Raw genomic sequence first — 21,515 nt, forward strand, 5'->3', positions numbered from 1 at the left:
ACGCCTGCGCAGTTCCACTTTCCCCAGCCGCCGTCTCTCTTGCGCGCGCTTTTTTTTCCTGCTCGCCGTGGCGTCCTGCGCCTGCGCAGTACTCCCATCCTTCCCTCCCTCCTCCCATCCCCCGTTCTCTTTCCATAGGAGGAAAAGGGAGGGGCGGCCCACGCGCATGCGCATACTCCCTCGCCTCCTCCTCCTCCTCCACGCAGGCGCGCCGCCTCGAGTGCTTTTTTTTTTTTTTAATTATTCCGCTCGGCTGTGGCTTGGCCTGAGGTGGTTTTCTTTTCGCCTCCCCCCCTTCTTCTTCTCCCGAGGCCTTCCCGCCATTTTGTCTGAGGTAAAACCGGGGACGGTTGGCGGCGTCGACGGAGAAAAGAAAGAAAGAAAGCTCTCTCGCCCTTCGTTTCATGCGGGAAGAAAGCCGAGGCGGGCTTTCTCCGAAGCGGCGGTTGTTGTTTGCGGATGGCGACCGCTGAGGCGAGCCAAGGCCCGGAGGGGCCCGGCGGAGAGGAGGCGGCCGGAGCTACGGCGGGAGAAGGAGAGGCGACGGCGGGGGCCCCTGTTCTGCCTTCTCCGTCCTCGCCTTCCCTCAGCGGGGCCGGGGCGGCGGCGCCTTCTCTCCTCCCTCCTCCTCCTCCGGGGTCGTCGTCCTCGTCGCCGTCCACCCGGCGCCTGGCCGACCTGAGGGTGATCGACCTGCGGGCCGAGCTGAAGCGCCGCAACCTGGACTCGGGCGGCAACAAGAGCGTCCTGCTCGAGCGCCTCCGCACCGTAAGCCCCCCCCTTTTTTTTCTCTTCTTGCCTCTCCACCCCCCACCCCTGAGGGAAAGAATGAAAGGCCGAGAAAGACCCTAGATGAGCCCCACCCCTGAGGTGGAGAAGAAGAAAAAAGGCCCATCCCTCAAGGCCCCCCCCCCGAGGAAAAGAGGGGGGGGAGAAAGGCCCTCCTGGATCCTCCGGCAGGGCCTTGCTCGCCTTTTATATGCTGTACATATTTTTTTTCTTTTCGGAGGGAGGCCCCTTGTCCTCTTTTTTCTCCCCACCCTCCACGGGCGGGGGACGCGTGACGTCACCCACCCCGGCGAGGGGGGAGAAAGAAAGGGGAAAGACTGCTCCCTCCGGCTCTAACGGCCCTCCGTTCCGGGCCTCGTCCCGCCGCCGGACCCACGCCGAGAAGGAACAGCGGCCTGGGGGGGGAGGGCTCCTTTCCTCACCCCCATCCTCCGCAAAAAAAACCCAAAAACACTTCCCCCCCTTCTCTTCTGCGTGTGTATGTGGGCGGGGGGTGTCTTAGCCCTCTGTCCTTTCCTCTCCCCCCTCCCCCCTCCCTGCCTGCTCGCCCGCCCTGGTTGGGCCTCCGGAGAGACGAGGCCCGTGACCTCCCTCCGGGCAGAAAGGGAGGAAAGGCCCAAACTAAGAGAGTTAGAAAAATAAAATAAACCAATCTCGGAATCTTGGCCCTGGAAGACCCTGCCTGGATCCTCCCTTCTAACCCTTAAATCTTTTAAAGGGCCGCAAGTTGGTCTGTTTCTGTCGATCGGTCTTAACGATCTAGGACAAAAACTGGGGTTCCTTAATATCGATACAGTATCTAGATAGAGACCTACCCAGACACGTATCTAGATAGGTGCAGAGAGATAGATATACAGTACATGCTCTCTTTCGGGATGGAGATAGATCAGTGGATCTCCATCCCTAGAAAGAGAGCAGGGAGTGGGACCTTCCCCATCCGCTGTGTATTCTCCGACGCTATAGAACACTGACTTGGGAAAAGAAAATATGTTTATGTCCTTAATTATATATCTGTCTACATGCCTCTTTCCATCTTTATCGACACCTACACATACTTAAGTCTATATAGATTTATAGATAAGTTAGTTAGACAGGCACACACATTTGTGTGTACGTATTTTGTACATGTGCGAGTATGTTTTTGTAAATGTGTGGATTTCATTTATGTATATATGTGTCTATAAATCCAAAACCATGGCACCCTAAAGACAATTATTTTTGTGGGCAATTCCACAGTGGTGTTTCTAGTGCGTCTCCCCTGAAGGGAGGGATCAAAAGAGGCCAATCGGTCACAAATAATTGTAGTTCACTGCCTGGGCGATAATGCCTAACTCTGAATTGTTCGGTGTTGCTCCAAGGGGAGAGTGATGCTCCAGGGAATCCATCCGTTTGGTTCAGGTGGGTCTGCTGAATTCAGGAGGGAGGGGGTGACGGAATGGGGGTCCCCAAGGTGCCTTCGGTTCCATGGCACCTCCTAGACGTGCTATGTTGGTACCTTTGGAAAGAGTACCAAGGAACTGTTTTTTGAAAACCTGGGGAGGGTTAAGAGCCATGTTGAGGGCCTTAGAGGAAAATCAGGAGATGAACATAGCAGAGGACAATCAGGGTGTGGGGGGATAGATTTGGGGGCTGAATATCAGGGTATCAGTATATGAATGGCTGGGGCGACCCGGGCGTTCTTCATAGTGGGCACTTCAACCACCCCGGCAAAGAAATCCAGCAATGCCAATTAAAAGAGTGCTTGAATGCCCGCCCGCTTGGGTCAAGAAATGCTCACCATTGGGGCAAAGATGTGCCCAAATGTTCACCACCCGAAAAGCCTGAATCCCATTAACTACTTAAAGAGGGGCCTGAGGAACTGCCACCCGTGTAAAGAATTGCTCACCACCCAGGTAAAGAAATCCTCACAAGCCCACCAGGCAGTTAAAGAAGTGCCTAAATGCCCACCATTATGGCCACCCAGGTGAAGAAATGGCATCATCGCCCTGGCAACTCTCAAATAATTGGAAACATATTGTTGTCATTCCCCTTGGCCCCACGTTCTTTTCCCCCACTACTAGATAAACCTGGCCTGGCTGTTGGGTTCCTTGGGCCTGAAAGAGTAGTGGATTGCCGTCCATGCCATCCTGCACTGGCACCAATAGATGCCGGGTGGAGATGGCTCGCTATCCTTCCCAGTAGAAGGGTGCAGAGGTGTGGTTTTCCCCTCACATCTGATTTCTAGTATCAGAGGCAGAACAGCCGTCAGTGCCAGTTCTTTGACCCTGCTAGAGGGAGGGTGCTCCAGCGTCCTGGAACTGCTTGTGGGCTTTTGTACTGGGGGGAAAATCAGAGTCTCCTGAGCAGTCTCCTTTTTTTTATTCAAATGAGGGAGCCTACAGTTGATATAAAAAGTTTACACACCCCTGTTAAAATGTCAGGTGTCTGTGATGTAAAAATATGAGGCAAAGATAAATCATTTCAGAACTTCTTTCACCTTTAATGAGACCTATGAACTGTATGACTCAGTTGAACAACAAACTGAAATATTTTAGGGGGAGGAAAGTAAAAATAAAAAACTGGAATAATATGGTTGCATTCTGTGTGCACGCTCTCTTATAATTGGGGATGTAGCTGTGTTCAGCAGTAAATAGTCACAATCAAACTCGTGTTAAGCAGGGGTCGGGACACCTTTGCCATCATTTAAAGTGCCTCTGAGGAATCCCAAATAAAGATCAGCTGTGCTAGTAGGTCTTTCTTGACATTTTCTTGGTTACATCCTACAGCAGAAACCATGGTCTGCAGAGAGCTTCCAAAGCATCAGAGGGATCTCATTGTGAAAAGGTATCAGTCAGGAGAAGGGTACAAAAAAGTTTTCCAAGGTATTAGATATACTGTACCATGGAACACAGTCATCATCAAGTGGAGAAAATATGGCACAACAGTGACATTACCAAGAACTGGACGTCCCTGCAAAATTGATGAAAAGACTAGAAGCAAATTGATCAGGGAGGCTGCCAAGAGGCCTACAGCCACATTAAAGGAATATCTGGCTGTGTGGTATATGTGACAACAATCTCCCATATTCTTCATATATCTGGGCTGTGGGGTAGAGTGGCAAAATGGAAGCCTTTTCTTATGAAGAAAAGCATCCAAGTCCAGCTAAAATTTGCAAAAACACATGCAAGAAGGGAGCAAGTGCCAAACAAAAAGTAGCGCTTTGTAAGGAAGATTCAACATTCCTTAGAGATCAGCTGCTCTGTGCATGAGAAACTAACTGCTTTGCAGAGATGCGAGAAATTGTAACCAATTCACCTCAAGGACCAGTGAACTACTGCATACTTTTGTTTCCTTTTTAGAACTGCATAAAATCTTTAACCCTGTTCATCTCTGGGTCCCCCACCCAACTGAGCACCCCAGTGTGCACTTGTCTTATCTGAATAAACCTGTCGCCCTTTCCTCCAATAAACTTTCAACTTATTATTATTGCTTGGGCTTTAGCTTAATAGAATTAGCTAAGACACCGAGCTCTGGGAGTATCAAACATCTGAAGTCTCCCAAAAGCATGTGGGAAAAAGTGTTATGGTCTGATGAAACCAAGATTGATCTTTTTGGCCCTAATTCCAAAAGATATGTTTGGTGCAAAAATAACACTGCACATCACCAAAAGAACACCATGTCCACAGTGAAGCATGGTGGTGGCAGCATTATGCTTTGCGGCTATTTTTCTTTAGTCATTGTAGAGGGAATTATGAATAGTTCCAAGTCAATATTGGCATAAAACCTTAAAAGCTGAACATAAGGAGGAACTTCATCTTTCACCGTGACAATGATCCAAAGCATACATCCAAATGAACAAAGGAATGGCTTCACCAGAAGAAGATTAACGTTTTTGAAATGGCCCAGCCAGAGCCCAGACCTGAATCCAATTGAATATTTGTGGGGTGATCTGAAGAGGGCTGTGCACAGATGCCCTTGCTATCTGACAGATTTGGAGCGTTTTTGCAAAGAATGGGCAAATATTGCCAAGTCAAGATGTACCATACTAATGGGACTCCTACCCAAAAAGGCTGAGTGCTATAATATCAAAAGGTGCTTTGACAAAAGTATTAGTTTAAGGGCGTGCTCACAGATGCAACCATATTATTTCAGTTTTTTATTTTTACTTCCCTCCCCCTAAAATATTTCATTTTGTTGTTCAACTGAAATGTTCAACTGAACTGTACCGTTCATGGGTCTCATTAAAGGTGGAAGAAATTCTGAAATGATTTATATTTGTCTCATTTTTCTAACATCACAGACACTTGACATTTTAACGGGTGTGTAAACTTTCTATATCCGCTGTGTAAGGCTGCAGGGGAGGATGTCCACCATCAGTAGCCAATAGCACAGAAAAGCTGAGTTACCTGGGCTTGTTCTTCCTTGCCAGGAACGGCGTCCTTCCGCACATCTCCGCAGAGTGTCTGAAATACTCACGCCATTTTCCCTTCCTAACAGGCAATTGAAGAAGAAGGTGGGAACCCCGATGAAGTCCCAGTGGCTTCAGAGAGTGCCAGCAAAAAAACGCCCAAAAGGACTGTGAAAGGTACAAAACGGCTACCAAGTCGAACTTGCTTTTTTGTTGCGGGTAGGTTTTTTCCCCCTCTTAGCCTTTTTATTTTACACGGATAGATTATGCATAGTTTTCTCGTTTTATGTCACGACCTTTAAGATTGTAAACTCAAAAGTAGGGCTCATTTGGGTTTTTCCCCAAGCGTTGTATAGGTCAGAAATGTAAGTTGAAGTAAAAGCAGGTGGAGCCTGCAGGAATAGGTTGCAATGCATTATTTGTTTGTTTACTTGTTTATTTTTCATTCATTCTGTTTTATTTGAACTATTCTGTGTGCTTTCTAGCAATGAAAAAAACAGCCAGATACTACCAAATCTGCACATATAAATTAAAAATAATATAAAAGAACAGCAGACCTAAAATTCAAGATGGTAGCAATGGGCAAGAGACCAGCTGTAGAGTATAATGGACAATAAAAGACTAATAAGACATTACTGCCACATTATTTAATTTTTAAAAGAAATTAGCCTGCCTTTCTCCTCGAAAGGACCTTCCTAGTCAGACTTTTAAATTGGGGTGGCCAACTTTCATATTTTAGGGGATTAGTCTAGGAACCAAAGTCATGTCTTGTCAGGAGAATTATAGCCTCCCTTAGAGTCAGGCTGGCTGAAAAGTGTGGCACCATCCAGCAGTTCAGACTTCAGAACCATAAAGTGCAAGCGCCCTCCGTTAGGTGGAAATCTGCAGAGTTATACTTACCATCCAAAGCGTGCATTTCGTAGTAAAGGAAGTCTGTATAAAGAAGTACAGATGTAAAAGTGGTTCTCTTTGGACCCTGTATCCAACTTTCAAGTCTTCCCGTATTGATTTTAAGGTAATGATGCTCTCTTTGAAGTGGGGGGGGGGACTGGGGAAAGCTTTGGAAAAGGCCGCCTGTTCTGTCACTGATCCTGAATCCATCCCTTGTTTTTCAGGGCGAAAGCCGGAAGATGAAAGTGGCGACGACAATTGTTTGGAGGAGAATTCGAGAGATGGGCAGGTATGGAGGGAAGGGGAAGCATTACTAAAGCTGATTTTAAAGCCCATGCCGGGATGCGCTTTTTCTCCTGATCTCTGTGTTGTACGTCCCCTCCCCTCCTCCCCACAACAGGAGGACACCGAAGCCAGTTCCGAGAACCTGCAGGACATTGACATGATGGACATCAGCGTTTTGGACGAAGCAGAAATAGACAACTCCAGCGCGGTGGACGGTGGGGAGGATTTCGGCTCCGAAAATGTCCTCGATTCAGACAAAGACAACATTGACGTGGAGATGAAGGAGCTCCCAGACCAGCTCATGGAGAGCGAGGTAACTTTTTTTGTGACTTGTGTGCGGTTCCTTTGCAATCTTCTTAGCGTCTAGGTTTGGCTGAGGTCTTCCTGTAGTCTGAGCCCCACCTAGGGCCTTGCCTAAAGAGCGAGGGGGGTCTCTGTTGTTGTCGCTAAGCCAGGCGCTTGCCACGCCTAAGAGTTCAGTGAAAAAGGCCAGGCATCAGGGTTGCTGACAGAAGCTGGAGTCCCAAGGGCAGTGGAGCAGGATGAAATGTGGTTGGCCAGCTATGTGGAACATGTATCTCATCTGATGTGTCTCCTGCTTCCTCAGGAGAACGCTGATGAACTCGAGGATCAGCTAGAAGCTGCTTCTCCGGGTTTAGCTGCAGTGAAGGTAAGGTCTCCTCTCGTGGGGTAAATTCACAGTAGGGAATGGAGAAGGGCAGGCGTCAGGCCTCCGAGGTCTCCTTTCTGTCTCCAGCAGTTAAAGCCAGTGCAAGCAGTGGGGGGAATAAAACATCAGTGTGGAGTTTAAAAACAAAACCAAGCAGTGTGCTTTTGTAGCTCATGAGCATTAGTGGATTGCAACCGGCAGAACAGTTCAGAATCAGGAATCCTTTCCCATGGACTATAAATGGCCCATATTGGGAAAGGCCACTCTTGTTTTCTGCTCCCTCTTAGCCTTTCTTACTGACCAGCTCCTGAAGCAGCAGCTTCTCCTGCGGGCGGTTCTTCAACCTGCCCTTTCTCGGCACACGGCAGCGTCAACGGGGGACCTCAGCTGCTTGTTTCCATTTTCCTGCTTATTGGCTCTGATGTATAATTGAAAGATGTCATCATGAAACTTGTCTCTTTGAAGCTGGCCACTGCAGAGAGGTTTTGCTTTCTGCAGCTGTTGCTGCATTTTCTGTTTGAGTCCATGCCTGAGAAGCAGACAGAGGCCACTAATGCTGTCATGAAGTAAAACATTTTTTTAAACACAGGCCACCAATGTTTCACACCGCTATATGTAATATCTATCTATAGCCAAATCCTACAGTCTGTAAAAATAAATACATATTAGCAAAGTGGTTTCTCAGGCTGGCAGTTTCTTATTCAGGAACAGTCCCTCCCCCCCCCCCCCCCCCCCCAGTATTTTACGTTCATAGCATGTTCGCGATCAAAACCTCATATGGCAGGATACAGATAACTAAGATGTTCTAACAGTTTAAACTGGTTTAAGAACAATTGACTTCCAAAAGCAGAGCAGCTTGTCCTCTTGCTGCTGGTCCTTCTGAGGCTGGTCAATTGAGTACCCAGCTCACTGGGTGGGTAGGCCATATGTAGCCTGCACCATTAAATTATTTTTTAAAAACCCTGAGAATACTTTAAGTGCTGTGGGGCGGTATATAAGGAGCATCCATTGCTTTTAAGTGCATGAACTTGGCCGTGATCCTGGAGCCGAGGAGGGGGTGAGAACGAACCCTCTCCTACGATTATTGTATTTGAATCTGGGAGATTTGGAACTTAAGTCTCCCCCCTTTGCAAACGACAAGCGCTTTGGAAGCACAACAGGTGCCTTTTACAGGCTTGGCTTCTGTGTCACACTGAGGCTACCCCACACTCGAGAGCACGGCATAGGCATAAGGAGAAGCTGGTTGCAGAGAAATTAGATACGGGGAGAGAGATCTGGGGCGGAATATAAACAGCACACTTTGCTTTTTTGTCTTGATAAGAGGGAAGAAAGGGGTGATCTTTCCCTAAACCAAACACACACACAGAAAAAGGGAGTGCGGATTGGGGAGCCCCAGTCTGTGGGGGGAAATGTTCCCAGCAGATAGATTAGGGGTGGCAAAGATTACCTCTGCTTAATCTCATTAGACTGTCTTGAAGTTTGGGGGGGGGGGTGTTGGCATTCCTGCTGAAAATAGGGGATGGAATTCTTGGTGAAGGACCTGAAGGGAGGACAGGCAAACTGAAGGCCTGGGCCAGACACAATTTGGGTGAGCAGGTTTCTCTGGCCCAATCCTGGATTTTTGCAAGGGTGTGTGTGTGTATATATAGACACTGTTTTCAGTTTATACACGAGGCTTGGCAGGGGAGCAGCATCAGGGTTCAGAGAGAGAGAGATGAGGCATCTTGGAAGATTCACCCCAAAACAGTTAAAATGGCGACCGTGTGTCTTGTATGGGGTTTCTGGCCAGGCTGCCTACCCTGTTTCCCCAAAAGTAAGACCTAATCTGGAAATAAGACCTAGTATGCTTTTTTCAAGATGCTCGTAATATAAGTCCTACTCCAAAAATAAGCCCTAGTTCAGTGCAATCCCGCTCTCCGCCCTTGTGCAGCAACCAGAAAATGGCATGACTGCATTTCAATAAATGGAGGTGGATGTACATGACAAAAATAAATCATCCCCTGCAAATAAGCCCTAATGCATTTTTGGAGCAAAAATTAATATAAGACCATGTCTTGTTTTCGGGGAAACAGGGTAGCTATCTGGCCCTCTGTTAATCATGTTTCCCACCTGACCTGTTGGCCTGAATCCTGCCTACTGGCTCGTCCTTTCCGATGGTCTGGGACAGTTCAGCAGAAGCCGAAGATGAGTGACTCCGTTTACGAAAATGCAAGCCATTAATTGAAGTGCCTTTGCTATACTGTAATTTTGCAAGGTGGTAGTGGTGATTGCAATTCTTTGGCTTCCTTGGGCCTCTTGGGTAGCAGGAAACCGAAATATTACGTCTAAGAAATGAATGAACTTGATGGTGTTGCAGGGGGAGGTGGCAGCCATGTGGCACTGAGTAGGTGCCGTGTAGCTTTTCCAAAGTTGGATTTTATTTTATTTTTGTTTTTTTGTGCTTGTTGACAAACCCCCACACCTTCCATGGCACAAGAGACTCGGACCGAGCCAAGTTGTGGAATTGTGATGATGATGCAGAAACCCTGCTGAAAATGAGCATCTTGCTGGCAGGCTGTGGTTGTGTCTCACTTCCCAGTTGATAATACATTTTTTACCATCTTCGCTGTTTCCGACATTTGTTAATATTCCACAGCCAAACACCATTCCTTTGATTGAAATCTATATTCCTATCAGATTTTAATTTTCAAAAATCTCATGGCCTGTATTTTCTCTCCAGTGGCCTGAGAGAGTTCCAAAGGCCAGATTCACTGTAATCTGATAAACACGGTCCTCTCATTTCCCTATTCTAATCTAGCACTGCTTGAAATAAAAATGTATTTTGCCCCCTCTTTTTTTCTCCTTCCGTTGTTTCTTTGTGCCAGATTTTAAACTGTAACCTCACCTCTGCCTCCAGGTCAGGAATCTTGTCCTACTGTTCTTTATAAAGCTTCACACCCACAGCAGGATCACAGTATTCAATACTTCAGACAATTTCTGCTCCATTTAACTGTTTCTCCCTATTTTTACAGGACTTGGAAGAGCAGTGTTCAGATGCAGGTATTTCTCAATAATTTTTTTCTAGCTCTTTCTCCCTCCCTCTCTCTCTCTCCCTCTCTCTCTTTTTTTTAAAAGGATTTATCCTTACAAGACTATACAAATGTATAGCAGACAATCGACACCATTTCGAACTTGATAAAGGTGTGAACCACAACTGTATCTCTAGCTCTGAGAACTCATGCTAGTCGTTTAGTGAATGAACTTTCTAGGTTTGAAAGGTATTTATTTAATGTAGACGTGTAAATAGTTCAATTTAGATTTACAATTGCAGTAGAAGAAATGTTAATCAAAAGTGTGCAGAAGACGTTCTACCTGTAGAACAGACCTTTAGGTTTATGTGTATATACATATATAGAGATAGATAAATATAGATAAATGATTGCATGATCAGTTAAGAGTAGCGATGTTAGTTGAAAGCATTAAGTGAGTTAGAAGATCACAGAAGAAGGAAGACAAGAGGTGCTTCGTGGAAATTACCTAAAACAATATTTCCTTTCTTGGACTTTCACACATCATCAGAAGACATTCCTCTTTTCATATTGGACTGCCCAGCTTTAAACAAAAAGAAAGAAATTCAGAGTTTGAAATGGAATTTTGTTTTCTTTGATTCATTCCGTTTTAAGTCTCTTGGAATTTGAGAAGAATAAGCCTCTTGGAAGACCTGTCAAGAACAAGCCAGAAGGTTTTCGTTAAACTGACAGAGTCGTATCTTTTTCTTCGTACAGTATGATCTTGCTTTAGTAAGCCATGTCTAGTTAGCTGTAGGCGTTTGAATGTGGTCTAGCCGAGGGTGTTCCAATCTCTGTGTAGATTTAGCCGTTCTCTCGGTGTTAGTGGGGCAGCCAAGCCCCTTCCGCATTTGTCTTTGCTGTGTTTCCCTGGTGATTAAACCTTGTGCCATTCTATTCCTGTTAAATCCATAGAAAATGAGAAAATACTCGACAATTTGGGTGACACTTGTAAATCTGAGCCCCTTAAAGAGGAAGAGGAAGAAGAGGAAGACGCAGAAGAGCCCTCCGAAGTGGAGCAGGCGCAGGAAGCGACCAGCCAGTGGCCCGGCAAGCTGGCGGAAGAGGAAGAGGCGCTCGGCCCCGCTGCTCAGCCGGACGAAGAGCTGTTAGACTCGGAGAGCCGTGCGGGCCGGGCCGCGGCCAAGAAGGAGGAAGAGGAAGGCGAAAACTTAGGGGTAGCGAAAGGGAAGCCGAGCGAACAGAGAGTTGAGGAAGCCGAGCTGGACTCTGACTCTTTAGCAGTAGAGAGCAGGAGTGGTGGTGGAGGAGGAGGTGAGAGTAGCGGAGGCGCGCAAGCGGAGGAAGCCAGTAGTGAGGCAGCCGCAGAGACGGACGCAGGTCCCCAGGCGGCTAGCCCAGAAGCCGAGAAGATGGAAGCCAAGGCTAATGGTGAGGAAGAGTCCTCCGCCACTAGAGAGCCCTCTGCCCCAGAAGGGGGTGATCAGAACACGAGGTTTGTTGCTTCTCCGTTCTAGAACAGATGCTGTATTTTTAAAAAAGAGAGAGAAAAAATCTCTTAAGAGATGGGGTTGGTGCATTTCTTCTAATTGGCCTGCCAGATCCCTGAAACTCCTTACCGTGCCTAAAACGCATCTTGTAGGGTTTCTTTTTCCCCTTGTCAGTATAAAAAGACCCCAAACGTGGTTCCCTGCTCCCTTTTTTTGCAACCTTCCAAAGCAATATTAGAAAAGGTTGCATTTCTTAAACTTATGCATTTTGAGTTGTCTGCAAGATCTGTTTTGCCAGGGTGTCCCTAAACCCTTTGCTTATTTTGCTGAGATGCTTTTAATGTTGCCTTTAATACATAATGGTGTTGTACAAAACTAATTCTGGTAGGTACTGCTTTTTATTCCATTTCACATATTCCAAAACCCTTTGACTCCTTTTTCCCTTTTGATTTTTCTCTTCTGTTATTTCCCTCCTTTTTCTCTCCTTAGTTCTGAGGAGGCCCAAGATGCAAAACTGGCTTCAAAAGAGGAGAAAGGTACGGGACCTCAAAATCCTACCTTCATCCATCTTCAGATTCTCGCTCGTGGCTTGATAGCGTCTTGGTCTCAGAATGTTCCAGCTACAGTGTTGCCTTGCATAGCGATTGCTTCGTATAGCGATGAAATCGCTTTGCGATGAAGATTTTGCGATCGCTTTGCAATGTTCCCTATTGGGGAATTTCGCTTTGCGATGATTGGTTCCCTGGGGAACCGATCGTGGCAAAGCAATGCTTTTTTAACAGCTGATCAGCGGAAGGAGGGGCAAAGGGCCTGGCCCTGATCCCCATGCGCACCCCTGGGGCGCCGAGCCAGAGAGTTATGGCGGGAGGCGCTGCAAAGGAGGAGGCGCCCGACTGGGATCAGGGCAGCAGCGGCTGGACGGGGGGGGCGTGCCAGAGACCCCCTCCTCGCCCTGGGAGAGCCCCGCCAAGGAGACTGGGCATCGTCCAGGGCTGGCTGGCTGGCAGTGGGTGGCGCGCCCCTTCCCACCCCGGGCGGCTGCCTGCCTCCAAGCCCTCCTCCTGCCGCTCGCCGTCCAATGCGGACAAACCCCGGAGGCCTTCCTTTCAGCGCCCGGGGAGTGCGGCCCACCGGGCGCCGAGGGCAAGAGGGGGGTGGAGGCAGAGGCCGGAGCCAAGCGCCTTGGGCAGCCAATGCCCTGTCTGCGGTGCCGGCCCTGGAAAGGCTCGCTGGGTTTTGGGAGCGCCGAGGAGAGCCGGAGGAGCTCGGCCGCCGGAGGGAGAGGCCCCGAGCAGTGTGTGTTTGCCCCGCGGCTGCCCAGGCGGTGGCCCGGACATGGCCCGCCGCTCTGGCCCGCCCGTCTGTGCCCTAGGACAGCACCACCAAGGAGACCGGCCATCGTCCAGGGCTGGCTGGTGGTGGAATTTCGCTTTGCCATGATCCGTTCCCTGCTTGGGGAACCGATCATGGCAAAGCAATGCTTTTTTAACAGCTGATCGGCAGTTTCAAAATGGCTGCCCGCTGTTTTCTGGGATGGATTCCTCGCTTAACAGGCTGCGAAAATGGCCGCGCTATGGAGGATCTTCGCTGAACAGTGAGTTTGAAGCCCCTAGGAACGCATTAATCGCATTTTAATGCGTTTCTATGGGCTTTTTTATTTTCGCATTGCAACATTTTCGTTTAGCAGCGATTTTGCTGGAACGAATTAATGTCGCAATGCGAGGCACCACTATACAGTGCAGTTCTGCTTCAAATTAGGTCCATGTTTCACCAGCCAGTGTCTGTCATGGCCATGACACGTAGCGACCTGACCTGTAATGTAGCTGCTTTGCTAGGCCGGCGGGTCCCTTCAGCGGTCTGTTTCAGGGGGGATTGTGGCTTCGGGATTAACAGCTTCCTGTTTCCAACCAGGTCACGGCGGCAGCAGCAGTTCCGGCCGGAACTTCTGGGTCAGCGGCCTTTCTTCCACCACCCGCGCGACAGACTTGAAGACCCTCTTCAGCAAATATGGAAAAGTACGGCCATGTTGAATACTCTTTGAACTGCGTGGTAAAGAGACAGACGAAGGATATTTATTTGTCCACTTAAAGTTGAGGGGATAAAGATGCTGTTTTCCCCAGCCATTAAGAGAGTTTTGGCCTGAACCTCACTGACCAGATGCCACAAATGGGTGGCTGACTTTCGCATGTTCCCCTGCTAATACATAAGTAATCCTTCAAATACATAAGTAAATCTAATGAATAATTTTACCCAACTGTGTTAAATCCATATACTTCCTTCCCTTCTTCAGGTGGTTGGTGCCAAAGTAGTGACCAACGCTCGAAGTCCGGGTTCTCGGTGTTACGGTTTTGTAACGATGTCCACAGCTGAAGAAGCCACAAAATGCATTACCCACTGCCATAAAACAGAGTTGCATGGCAAAATAATTTCTCTCGAAAGGGTAAGTAGAGAGCTTTTTGTGGGGGGAGGGGTATCCCCACCACGACTGAAGAATAAAGCAGCCCTCAACACTTTTTTTTTCTAATGAGAAATATAATTTCAGGCAAAAAATGAACCAGCTACAAAGAAACTTTTGGATAAAAAGGAGAGTGATGTGAAGAATGAAGGATCAGCCAGTGAAAGGTAAGATTTATCAAGCTCGTCCCCCTTCTTTCCCTATATATGTCTATAATTTTAATTGGAAACACATATATGCGTCCTTGCTAGCAACAATGTGTTCAGATGTGTCAGACTGATGAGTTCTACAGTTTGGCTCCCAGTTCAACTGCATTTGAAGTAAATCAGTTTCTGCTCCAGATTAACAATTTGGACTTGAATCTGTCTTGCATGCTTGCTTACTTGCTTTCTTATTTTCTTTCTTCTTTTGTCAGGTCTACCAGTATTAAAAAGCACGAGAAGGGCGACCAAAAAGACGATGCTAAGAAAGCTGACGAAAAAGATGAAAAGGGGAAGGAGGAGTCGAGATCTGGATCGGCTTCAAAATCGGGTAATCTGCAGTGTTTCTCACAGGTGTGGGGGGAGGGGAGAGAGTGTGATGCTTCTGTTGTGGGTGTCCCCTAATCCTGTGCCAGGTAGTTTAGTTCTCCTTCCTGCTTTTCTGCAGGGAGCAAAGGAACAGAAAGGACTGTGATCATGGATAAATCTAAAGGCGAGCCCGTTATCAGCGTAAAGACAACCAGTCGATCAAAAGAGAGAGTAAGTAGACAGCCACCTTGCCCTTGAGGCATGCTGCTTTAATTATTTACTTCATAACTAAATGGATGCATTAAAATGTCCAGCCTCTGTGGAAGAAAAAGGGCAAGGGGTCAGGCGGGGAGGATGAAACTTGTAGTACAGCACATCTTGAAAACCAGTATTGTGCACGGCTGCCCTACTTGGTCTGCGGCAGTAGAAAAGGTTTCTTCTCTCTGGATTGGAAAGTCACCTTCCAAATCTTCGTCTGGAATTAATTTGTCTTAGAAGGAAGCCGTCAGTTTATGTCTCCTTGGCTAGTCCAGTAGAAGAGTGGCTTTATATACAAGTAGAACTAGGTCGGTCTGCTCACGTGACTCGGTGTGTGGCTGAGAGAAAACACCAGGAGGTTTGAGCATTTGAATGGAGGCACAGAAAATGCCCCAAAACAAAAATCTCTGTGAACAACCCAGTTAGGTTGTTCTGTACGCCAGCAGTTGATTATAAAATATGGATCAGGAGGAGCACATGGGGAGGTCCTGGGAGCCCCCAGAGGGTTTCACGGAGTCTTGTTGGGAGCCGTAGATAGAAAGCGCCGTCTAAATTTAGATTCGCTCAGACTGAACCCAGCATTGACTCTCAGCCCTGCAACCATAACGCCATGACCAAAAAAAGCACTGTTGACCATGGCATTCTATGTGGTTAATCTCTCTTTCTCTCTTTCTTTCTTTTTGGTGACTTTCGATGTTCAACCCAGAGCACTAAGAGCCAGGATCGCAAATCGGAGAGCCGAGAGAAGAGCAGAGAAAGGCAGGGGTCAGAGCCCTTCGGCAAATCCCGAGGCAGGCATGAGGAGGAAGACCGACATCGGTAAGATCCGTATGGCAAAACAGCGGCCTGCTTGTTCCTTTGTGTGCCTCCTGGTCTTGCCGGGCAAGGCAAGCCTGGTGCTTCGCCAGTCAGGTCCCAGACCAGGGAAGGGGTGAGGGAGGAAGAGAAGGGCCCAGCAATTCTGAGATGACTGCAAAACTCACCACCGTAGACAAATGGGGCCGGCCAATCCAAAGCCATGGTCCAAAGAGAGGCCAGAGCGGGAGAGCTCCCAACCAAAGGCAGTTTTATAGCTCCACCCAGTCAGGGCATGGCGGCTGGGGTGTCCGACAGGAAGGAGGAAAATGCACCAGCAGGGTTTGGCCCCCTGGGAGGATGAGCCCTTTCAGGAGTAGGAGGCCTGTTCACGAGGCGGCCTCCCCTGCATCCAGGCTCATGGCTTCTGCCTCTGAGGCTCCCAAAGGTGAGTGGGCAGCCCCACCCTTCGCAGACTTGGGCACCTCGTTCCTTCCAGGACCTGACTCCAAAGGGGGCCCCCGGAGAGTCTGGTTCGTTGGCCTCGTCCTCGCAGGAGAGCTCCTCTGCTGAGGTCGGGTTGTAATAACGGAATGCCATTTCCCTTCCCGCACCCTCGGTTTGCTTTTGTTTTGTATTCCGAGGAGAAACTTGAGCATAAAAAGCACATGCAGTCCTAAAGCGCCCACAAAACGGGGAACACAGGAACTCGTCATCCTGTGGGTGGGGGAAAAAAAACCGTGGGTGTTCTCATTGCACTTTGAAAGCCTAACACTTGGGAATTGGGTGACGCCGGGTAACCATAAAGCCTTGGGTAGTTGCAGGATAGCTCATGCCCTCTGGATCATTAGAGGCAAAATGCTGTTTGCTCCTGTGATGAATTACTTAAGGGCTGTCCTTGGTTTGTGTGGCATTTATTCTTTTAGCCACGTAAAACCATTTGTTGTGAAACAAGTGTATTTTTCAACCTCCTAAGGCAGCTATAAAGTGTTTTATTTCTCATTCCCTTACTGTATTGTGCCACTGATGATCTAATAGAGTAAATGAATAAATAAGTAAGTGACAAAGCAGATTTGGGTGACTGGATGAAACAGCAGGCTTTAAGAGGTTACTGTGGCATGAAACCACCCGTTGTGTAAGCTGTCAACAGAGGGGCAGAGCAGGCCACAGCCTTGCCCACTTGGCCAGAGAGGAGGCCCAACGTGCCTGCCGCAGGGAACCAAGCTTGTTTCTTCTCTGCCGATGCAGCCGCTACCGCTGGGAAAAGCAGAAGCTCTTGGAAGCCATCAAAGAGCAAGAGGAAAGGGAGCGGCTGGAGATTGCCCGGGAGAAGCTGCAGTTCGAACGGACCCGGCTGGAGCGGGAGCGCCTGGAGCGGGAGCGCCTGGAGCGGGAACGCATGCGCATTGAGCACGAGAGGTGGCGGGAGCAGGAGCGCATCCAGAGCGAGAGGGAGGAGCTGCGGCGCCAGCACGAGCAACTGCGCTACGAGCAGGCGCGCCGCTCCACCCTGCGGCGGCCCTACGACATGGATGGGAGGTGAGCTCGATGTGGCTGCTGCCGACTCGCGAGTGGCTTTGGGTAGAAGACGTTTTCCCCACGCTTTGTGCAGGTGGTCGAGGTTCTGTCCCCGGCGGTCTCCTCGCTAGCCAGCCGTTGCCAGTTCCCTCTGCTCTGAGCTAGAGCAATAGGAAGTCTGATCTGAAGAAAAGCCGGCCTATGTTGCCAGCAGGGCATGAGTTTCTCTCATCTCTGGGGTAAGATGTGTATTAAGAACCCGCCCAGGTTCTCTAGAATGGATAAACAGAGGCATCTTCAATGTGTGCAAAGCAGCCCCAGATACTCTGGAAATAAGTCTGAGGCTTTACTCAACTACAGTCCCTCCAGATACATATTCCTGTGTTCAGGAAACCGGTCTCCCTCTTTTCTCTCAAGCTGTTGCTTTGCCAAAGGAGGAGTGTTCCAGTAGATTGCAACTTTATGTTGTATAGGCTTTTGGAGTCACAGGAAGGAAGCTTAAGGCTTTTGGAATGGGAAATGACGCATGCCCTCATGTGAGAGTTTTCTCCCTTTTTTGCTTCTCTGTTATTTCTTTGGCAAGGCCTCTTGCAGGCTGTTGCGTTTCTTTCCTCTCTTCACCCATCACCTTGGTTTGGCAGCTGAGGGATAACACCGCAGGGAGAGAAGGGGACCTCTTGTGTCCTGATTCGTTCTGTGTCCTTTTCCTTCCAGGAGAGATGATCCCTACTGGCTAGAAGCAAAGCGGATGGCGATGGACGACCGTCACCGCTCCGATTTCAGCCGCCAGGATCGGTTCCGTAGCTTTGACCACAGGGATCGGGGCCGCTTCCATGACCACAATCTGGACAGGTTAGGCCAACAGTCTCTCTGTGTTTGCCTCCCAGCTGATTCTAGCCATTCGCTTTACCCTTTGCTTGGGTGTACCAGGGAAACGATGCAAGGGGCCTCACCTTCAGCTTATTGTTATTTTCAGGAGAGAAAGTTCACGCAGCATGATGGCGGACAGAGACACACAGGTGAGCTGCTTTCAGGGGCCAGTTACAAAACTAAAGAGCGTTTAGTTTTGTAAATAAAGACGGCCGAGTCTGCTTCAAGAATCCCTGCCAGGCAGTGGATCTGGCGTTGAGTCTGCTTAACAGCCCAGTGCATGCCTTTTCTGCAGCACTATACAGACTATCGGCACCGGGGACCAGATCGTGACTCGCGGGACAGCTGGAGCAGCTACAGTTCTGACAGGCGCATGAACGAGGGGCGGGGAATCCCTCCACAGTCCCGGTGAGTCCTCGGAGATGGAGGGAGAGAGCCCCACCGATCAGCGCTGAGATCTGGAAACCACTCACATGAAAGAGAAAAAGTGTTGTGTTTCCCAGTACTCGGAAAGAACAGGAGTAGCCGGGGGGGGGGGGAAGGGGGCAGAAATGTCACCAGTATTTTCAACCCAGCTTCCTTAAACCACCATATTTATTTGTACTGGATGTGGAGAAATATGGCCCTGGGCAGTACGCTGCCCTCGCGCTCCATCTTTGCAGGTCCTGGCCAGATTAGTTCAATACCATCCCCACCCTGGCCAGATCCATCCGTTTCTGCTCCTGGGACCCCCTGAAGCCCCTCTGGATGCGTGCAGACAGATAAAGACTTTCTCTGGAATATTTTCTCCTTTCTTCCCAGAGATGGCCGTGACTGGGGGGATCACTCTCGGAAATACGATCCAGATCGTTCCTGGCAGAGCAATGACGATGGGGGAACCATGGGACGGGATCACGACCGGTGGCGAGGTGACGTTTTCCAGCTGAACCCTTTCCCTTTATGGTGGCTTTTAAAAAGCTGGGTGCCCTGGCTGAGCGACGCAAGGCCTTGGGCTCGGGGGGGGGGGGGGAAGCTCCTAGACGAGGACAGGAATGGTGCTCAGCCGGCCCCTGCAGAATCCAACCCAGGACTTTGGGATTTTCAGAGCAGTCCAAGCTTGTGTGGCGTGAGTGTATCCTAAAGGGTTTTGTGTGTGTGTGTGTGTTCTTTCTAGGTGGGAGCCGAGGAAGGCGCGGCCACATGATGCGAGGGGGCATGTCTGGGTAAGCAGCTTTCTGTACTCCGAATCACAGCAACCTCTTTTCCTTTTGTCTTTCATAAGTCACCGTTTCTTAAGTTCCTCTGGCGCCTCCTTTCTTCTAACGCCAGGAAGCCCTTTCCGAAATTATACTCTCTTGCAAACTACCGGGCAATGGCGTAGAAGTTGCAGTAACTTTTGTAATTTAATTTTTGTCTCTAGCATAGCATTGTTGCCCCTTTATCCCAGGCAAGAAAGAGGCTGGGTCACCTGATCTTCCGAATAAGGTCAAAACAGCCTCCACTCTGATTTTGACTGAAGGGGGGGGGACCTATTTTTGTCCAGTTATACTATTCCTGAACAGTGTTTTTTAATTATTTTGGCCAACCTTTGGCGGCGAGTTCTCTGCCATTCTAAAGCGTTCTGGATCAGTGATCGAGAGTCCCAAATGTGACAGGGCCACAAACCCTTTTCTCTTTTGGGATTTCTTTCTAGCCGGGGAGGGTTCGTGTCGGGCGGCCCGCAAGCCTCGCATGGAGGGGAGACCCGAGGAGAAGACTTTGCAGGACAAGACAGGGGGAGCCGGCCGAGCGATCCTCGATTCAACCGTCACTACTGAATGTTTTATTGTGTTCTCTTTCCTTTCCCTTTTTTAAAAACTGTACAAATGGTGAGACGAGAAGAAAAGCAAAACACGCAAACCCCCCTACACACACACACACACTACTGCTCTGTGTATCACTGACTGTGACTTCTAAGTTAACCTTCATTGTTTTACTTCGTAGCCCAACATGTGAAGCCATCTGGGGTTTTTTTGTAACGTGTTCCTGTCTGTGATGTTTCTCTCCACCCCGACTCCCAACTCCATGTGCATTCTCCCCACCTCACCCTCCACCAACTTAAAAATAAAAGCGTATTTCTTTTATGAGGCATTCCATTTTCTATAAATAAACAGTTTACAACTACCTGGCTTTCATTTTCAAATTGTACGCGCGGAAGTGTCGCAGTATTGGCCGAAGGGAAAAAAAAACATGTTGAAACAAGGTGTTCATCCGCTCACTCTGAAATTGGTTTGGGTAAGAGTGGCATTTATTTATTTGATTTATATCTCGCCCATCTGGTCTGGTCGACCACTCTGGGCACCTTCCAATAAGCATATATACAGTAAAAGCACCTGCAATAATAAACCCAGAATAAAGAATGGTAGAAAGAACTGAGCAAGTGTATTAAAAGAAATGGGTGGGGGGAATGGCAAGAAATTGTACCGTGGGATAAGAAGAGACGAGACTTGTTAAATTGGCCTCAGAGGTCCTGTTGAAGCTCGCAGTCCTATCAGGAGCGCAGCACCTCATGTTCCTGTCATCCAGTGGAACCAACCCTATATCCTCCCCAAATTTTGTCCCGTCTCTTTAGGGCTGGTCCCAGGTGGCAACCAGGACTACAAGTCCCATCATTCTATACCTTCTAGGCAAAAATAATTCCTTTTGCCTTCCTATGATAAAATGATCCCTGCAAGTGTCAACCTTGTGAGAAACAGATGATCAGTCACTCTGTGCTTTAATTCACTTTCTAAGCTTAACTTTGAAAATCTGCACTTTTCTTTTGAGGTGGAATTGCATAGTTTTTACATTGTATGGTTCAGAGTTGAAACAGCCCATCAGGGGAGCTCAGCATTGTGTTGAAAGAAAACAGATTTGACCTCTGCTCCTCCTTGTCACCTGCGATGATCCTCCCCATCTACAGTTCCTCAGCACCCGGGGGTTTGGGGTTTCCGGAATCACGCAGGCCTTCTCATTTTAGAGCCCATTTGATCTGATTTGGGTACTCGGGTGTAGTAAGAGGATGCACCAATTCCAGCAAGTGTCTTTAAGTTGCACATAGTAGGGCCCGCGGGAACAATTTGTCCATAACTGGGCCGGTTTAGTCCTGAGAAAATATGATTAAGGGGAGATAGGGTAAGGTTTTTCAAAGGCCTGAAAGGTAGTCTTATAGAGGGGGAGCAGGATCTGTCCTCTCATCCCAGACAATACAGGACATGTCAGAATTGCCAGAATTTACAGGAAGCAAGATTTAGGCTGAATCTCAAAAAAAATTATTATTAGAGCAGTACGAAAATGGAAAAGTCGCCAGGATAACATTCTTCAAAGACTTGGAAGATAGGCATACAAAGGAGGGGCAGGATCTGTCCTCGATCATCCCAGAGTGCAGGACTCGTAATAATGGGCTGAAGTGAGAGGAAGCCAGATTTTGGCTGAATCTCGGGAAAAACTTCAAACTGCTGGAGTAGTATGACAAGGGGACCCATGATCTCAGAAGGTGGTGAGCGCTCCTCCAATGATAGAGGCCTTCAAGAGGAAATGGGACCACTGTCTTGTCTGATGTGCTTCGATTTGGGTTCCTGCCTTGAGCAGGG

The 21,515-nt window shown here is 48.5% G+C and overlaps 1 protein-coding gene across 3 annotated transcripts; it reads left to right on the forward strand.

Moving 5' to 3' along the window:
• The first annotated feature begins 242 nt into the window (after nucleotides 1-242).
• On the forward strand, nucleotides 243-20,067 carry LOC110079251 (scaffold attachment factor B1). Of its 3 annotated transcripts, none has more exons than XM_020794147.3 (21): nucleotides 243-768; nucleotides 5,266-5,395; nucleotides 6,292-6,356; nucleotides 6,468-6,665; nucleotides 6,960-7,022; nucleotides 10,034-10,061; nucleotides 10,985-11,525; nucleotides 12,010-12,056; nucleotides 13,432-13,535; nucleotides 13,811-13,960; nucleotides 14,063-14,142; nucleotides 14,391-14,506; nucleotides 14,624-14,715; nucleotides 15,449-15,561; nucleotides 16,786-17,076; nucleotides 17,770-17,907; nucleotides 18,032-18,074; nucleotides 18,221-18,333; nucleotides 18,727-18,833; nucleotides 19,079-19,127; nucleotides 19,598-20,067. In XM_020794147.3, the coding sequence occupies exons 1-21, from the start codon at nucleotides 460-462 to the stop codon at nucleotides 19,719-19,721; spliced, it is 2,901 nt and encodes a 966-aa protein (XP_020649806.3). In that variant the 5' UTR covers nucleotides 243-459; the 3' UTR covers nucleotides 19,722-20,067. The 3 variants fall into 3 exon arrangements, with proteins under 3 accessions (XP_020649806.3, XP_020649807.3, XP_020649808.3); XM_020794148.3 differs by having other exon boundaries at nucleotides 5,266-5,353; XM_020794149.3 differs by lacking the exon at nucleotides 6,960-7,022.
• The last annotated feature ends 1,448 nt before the right edge of the window (nucleotides 20,068-21,515 follow it).

Source organism: Pogona vitticeps, chromosome 7, assembly GCF_051106095.1.
Source record: "Pogona vitticeps strain Pit_001003342236 chromosome 7, PviZW2.1, whole genome shotgun sequence".
NCBI lineage: Eukaryota > Metazoa > Chordata > Lepidosauria > Squamata > Agamidae > Pogona > Pogona vitticeps.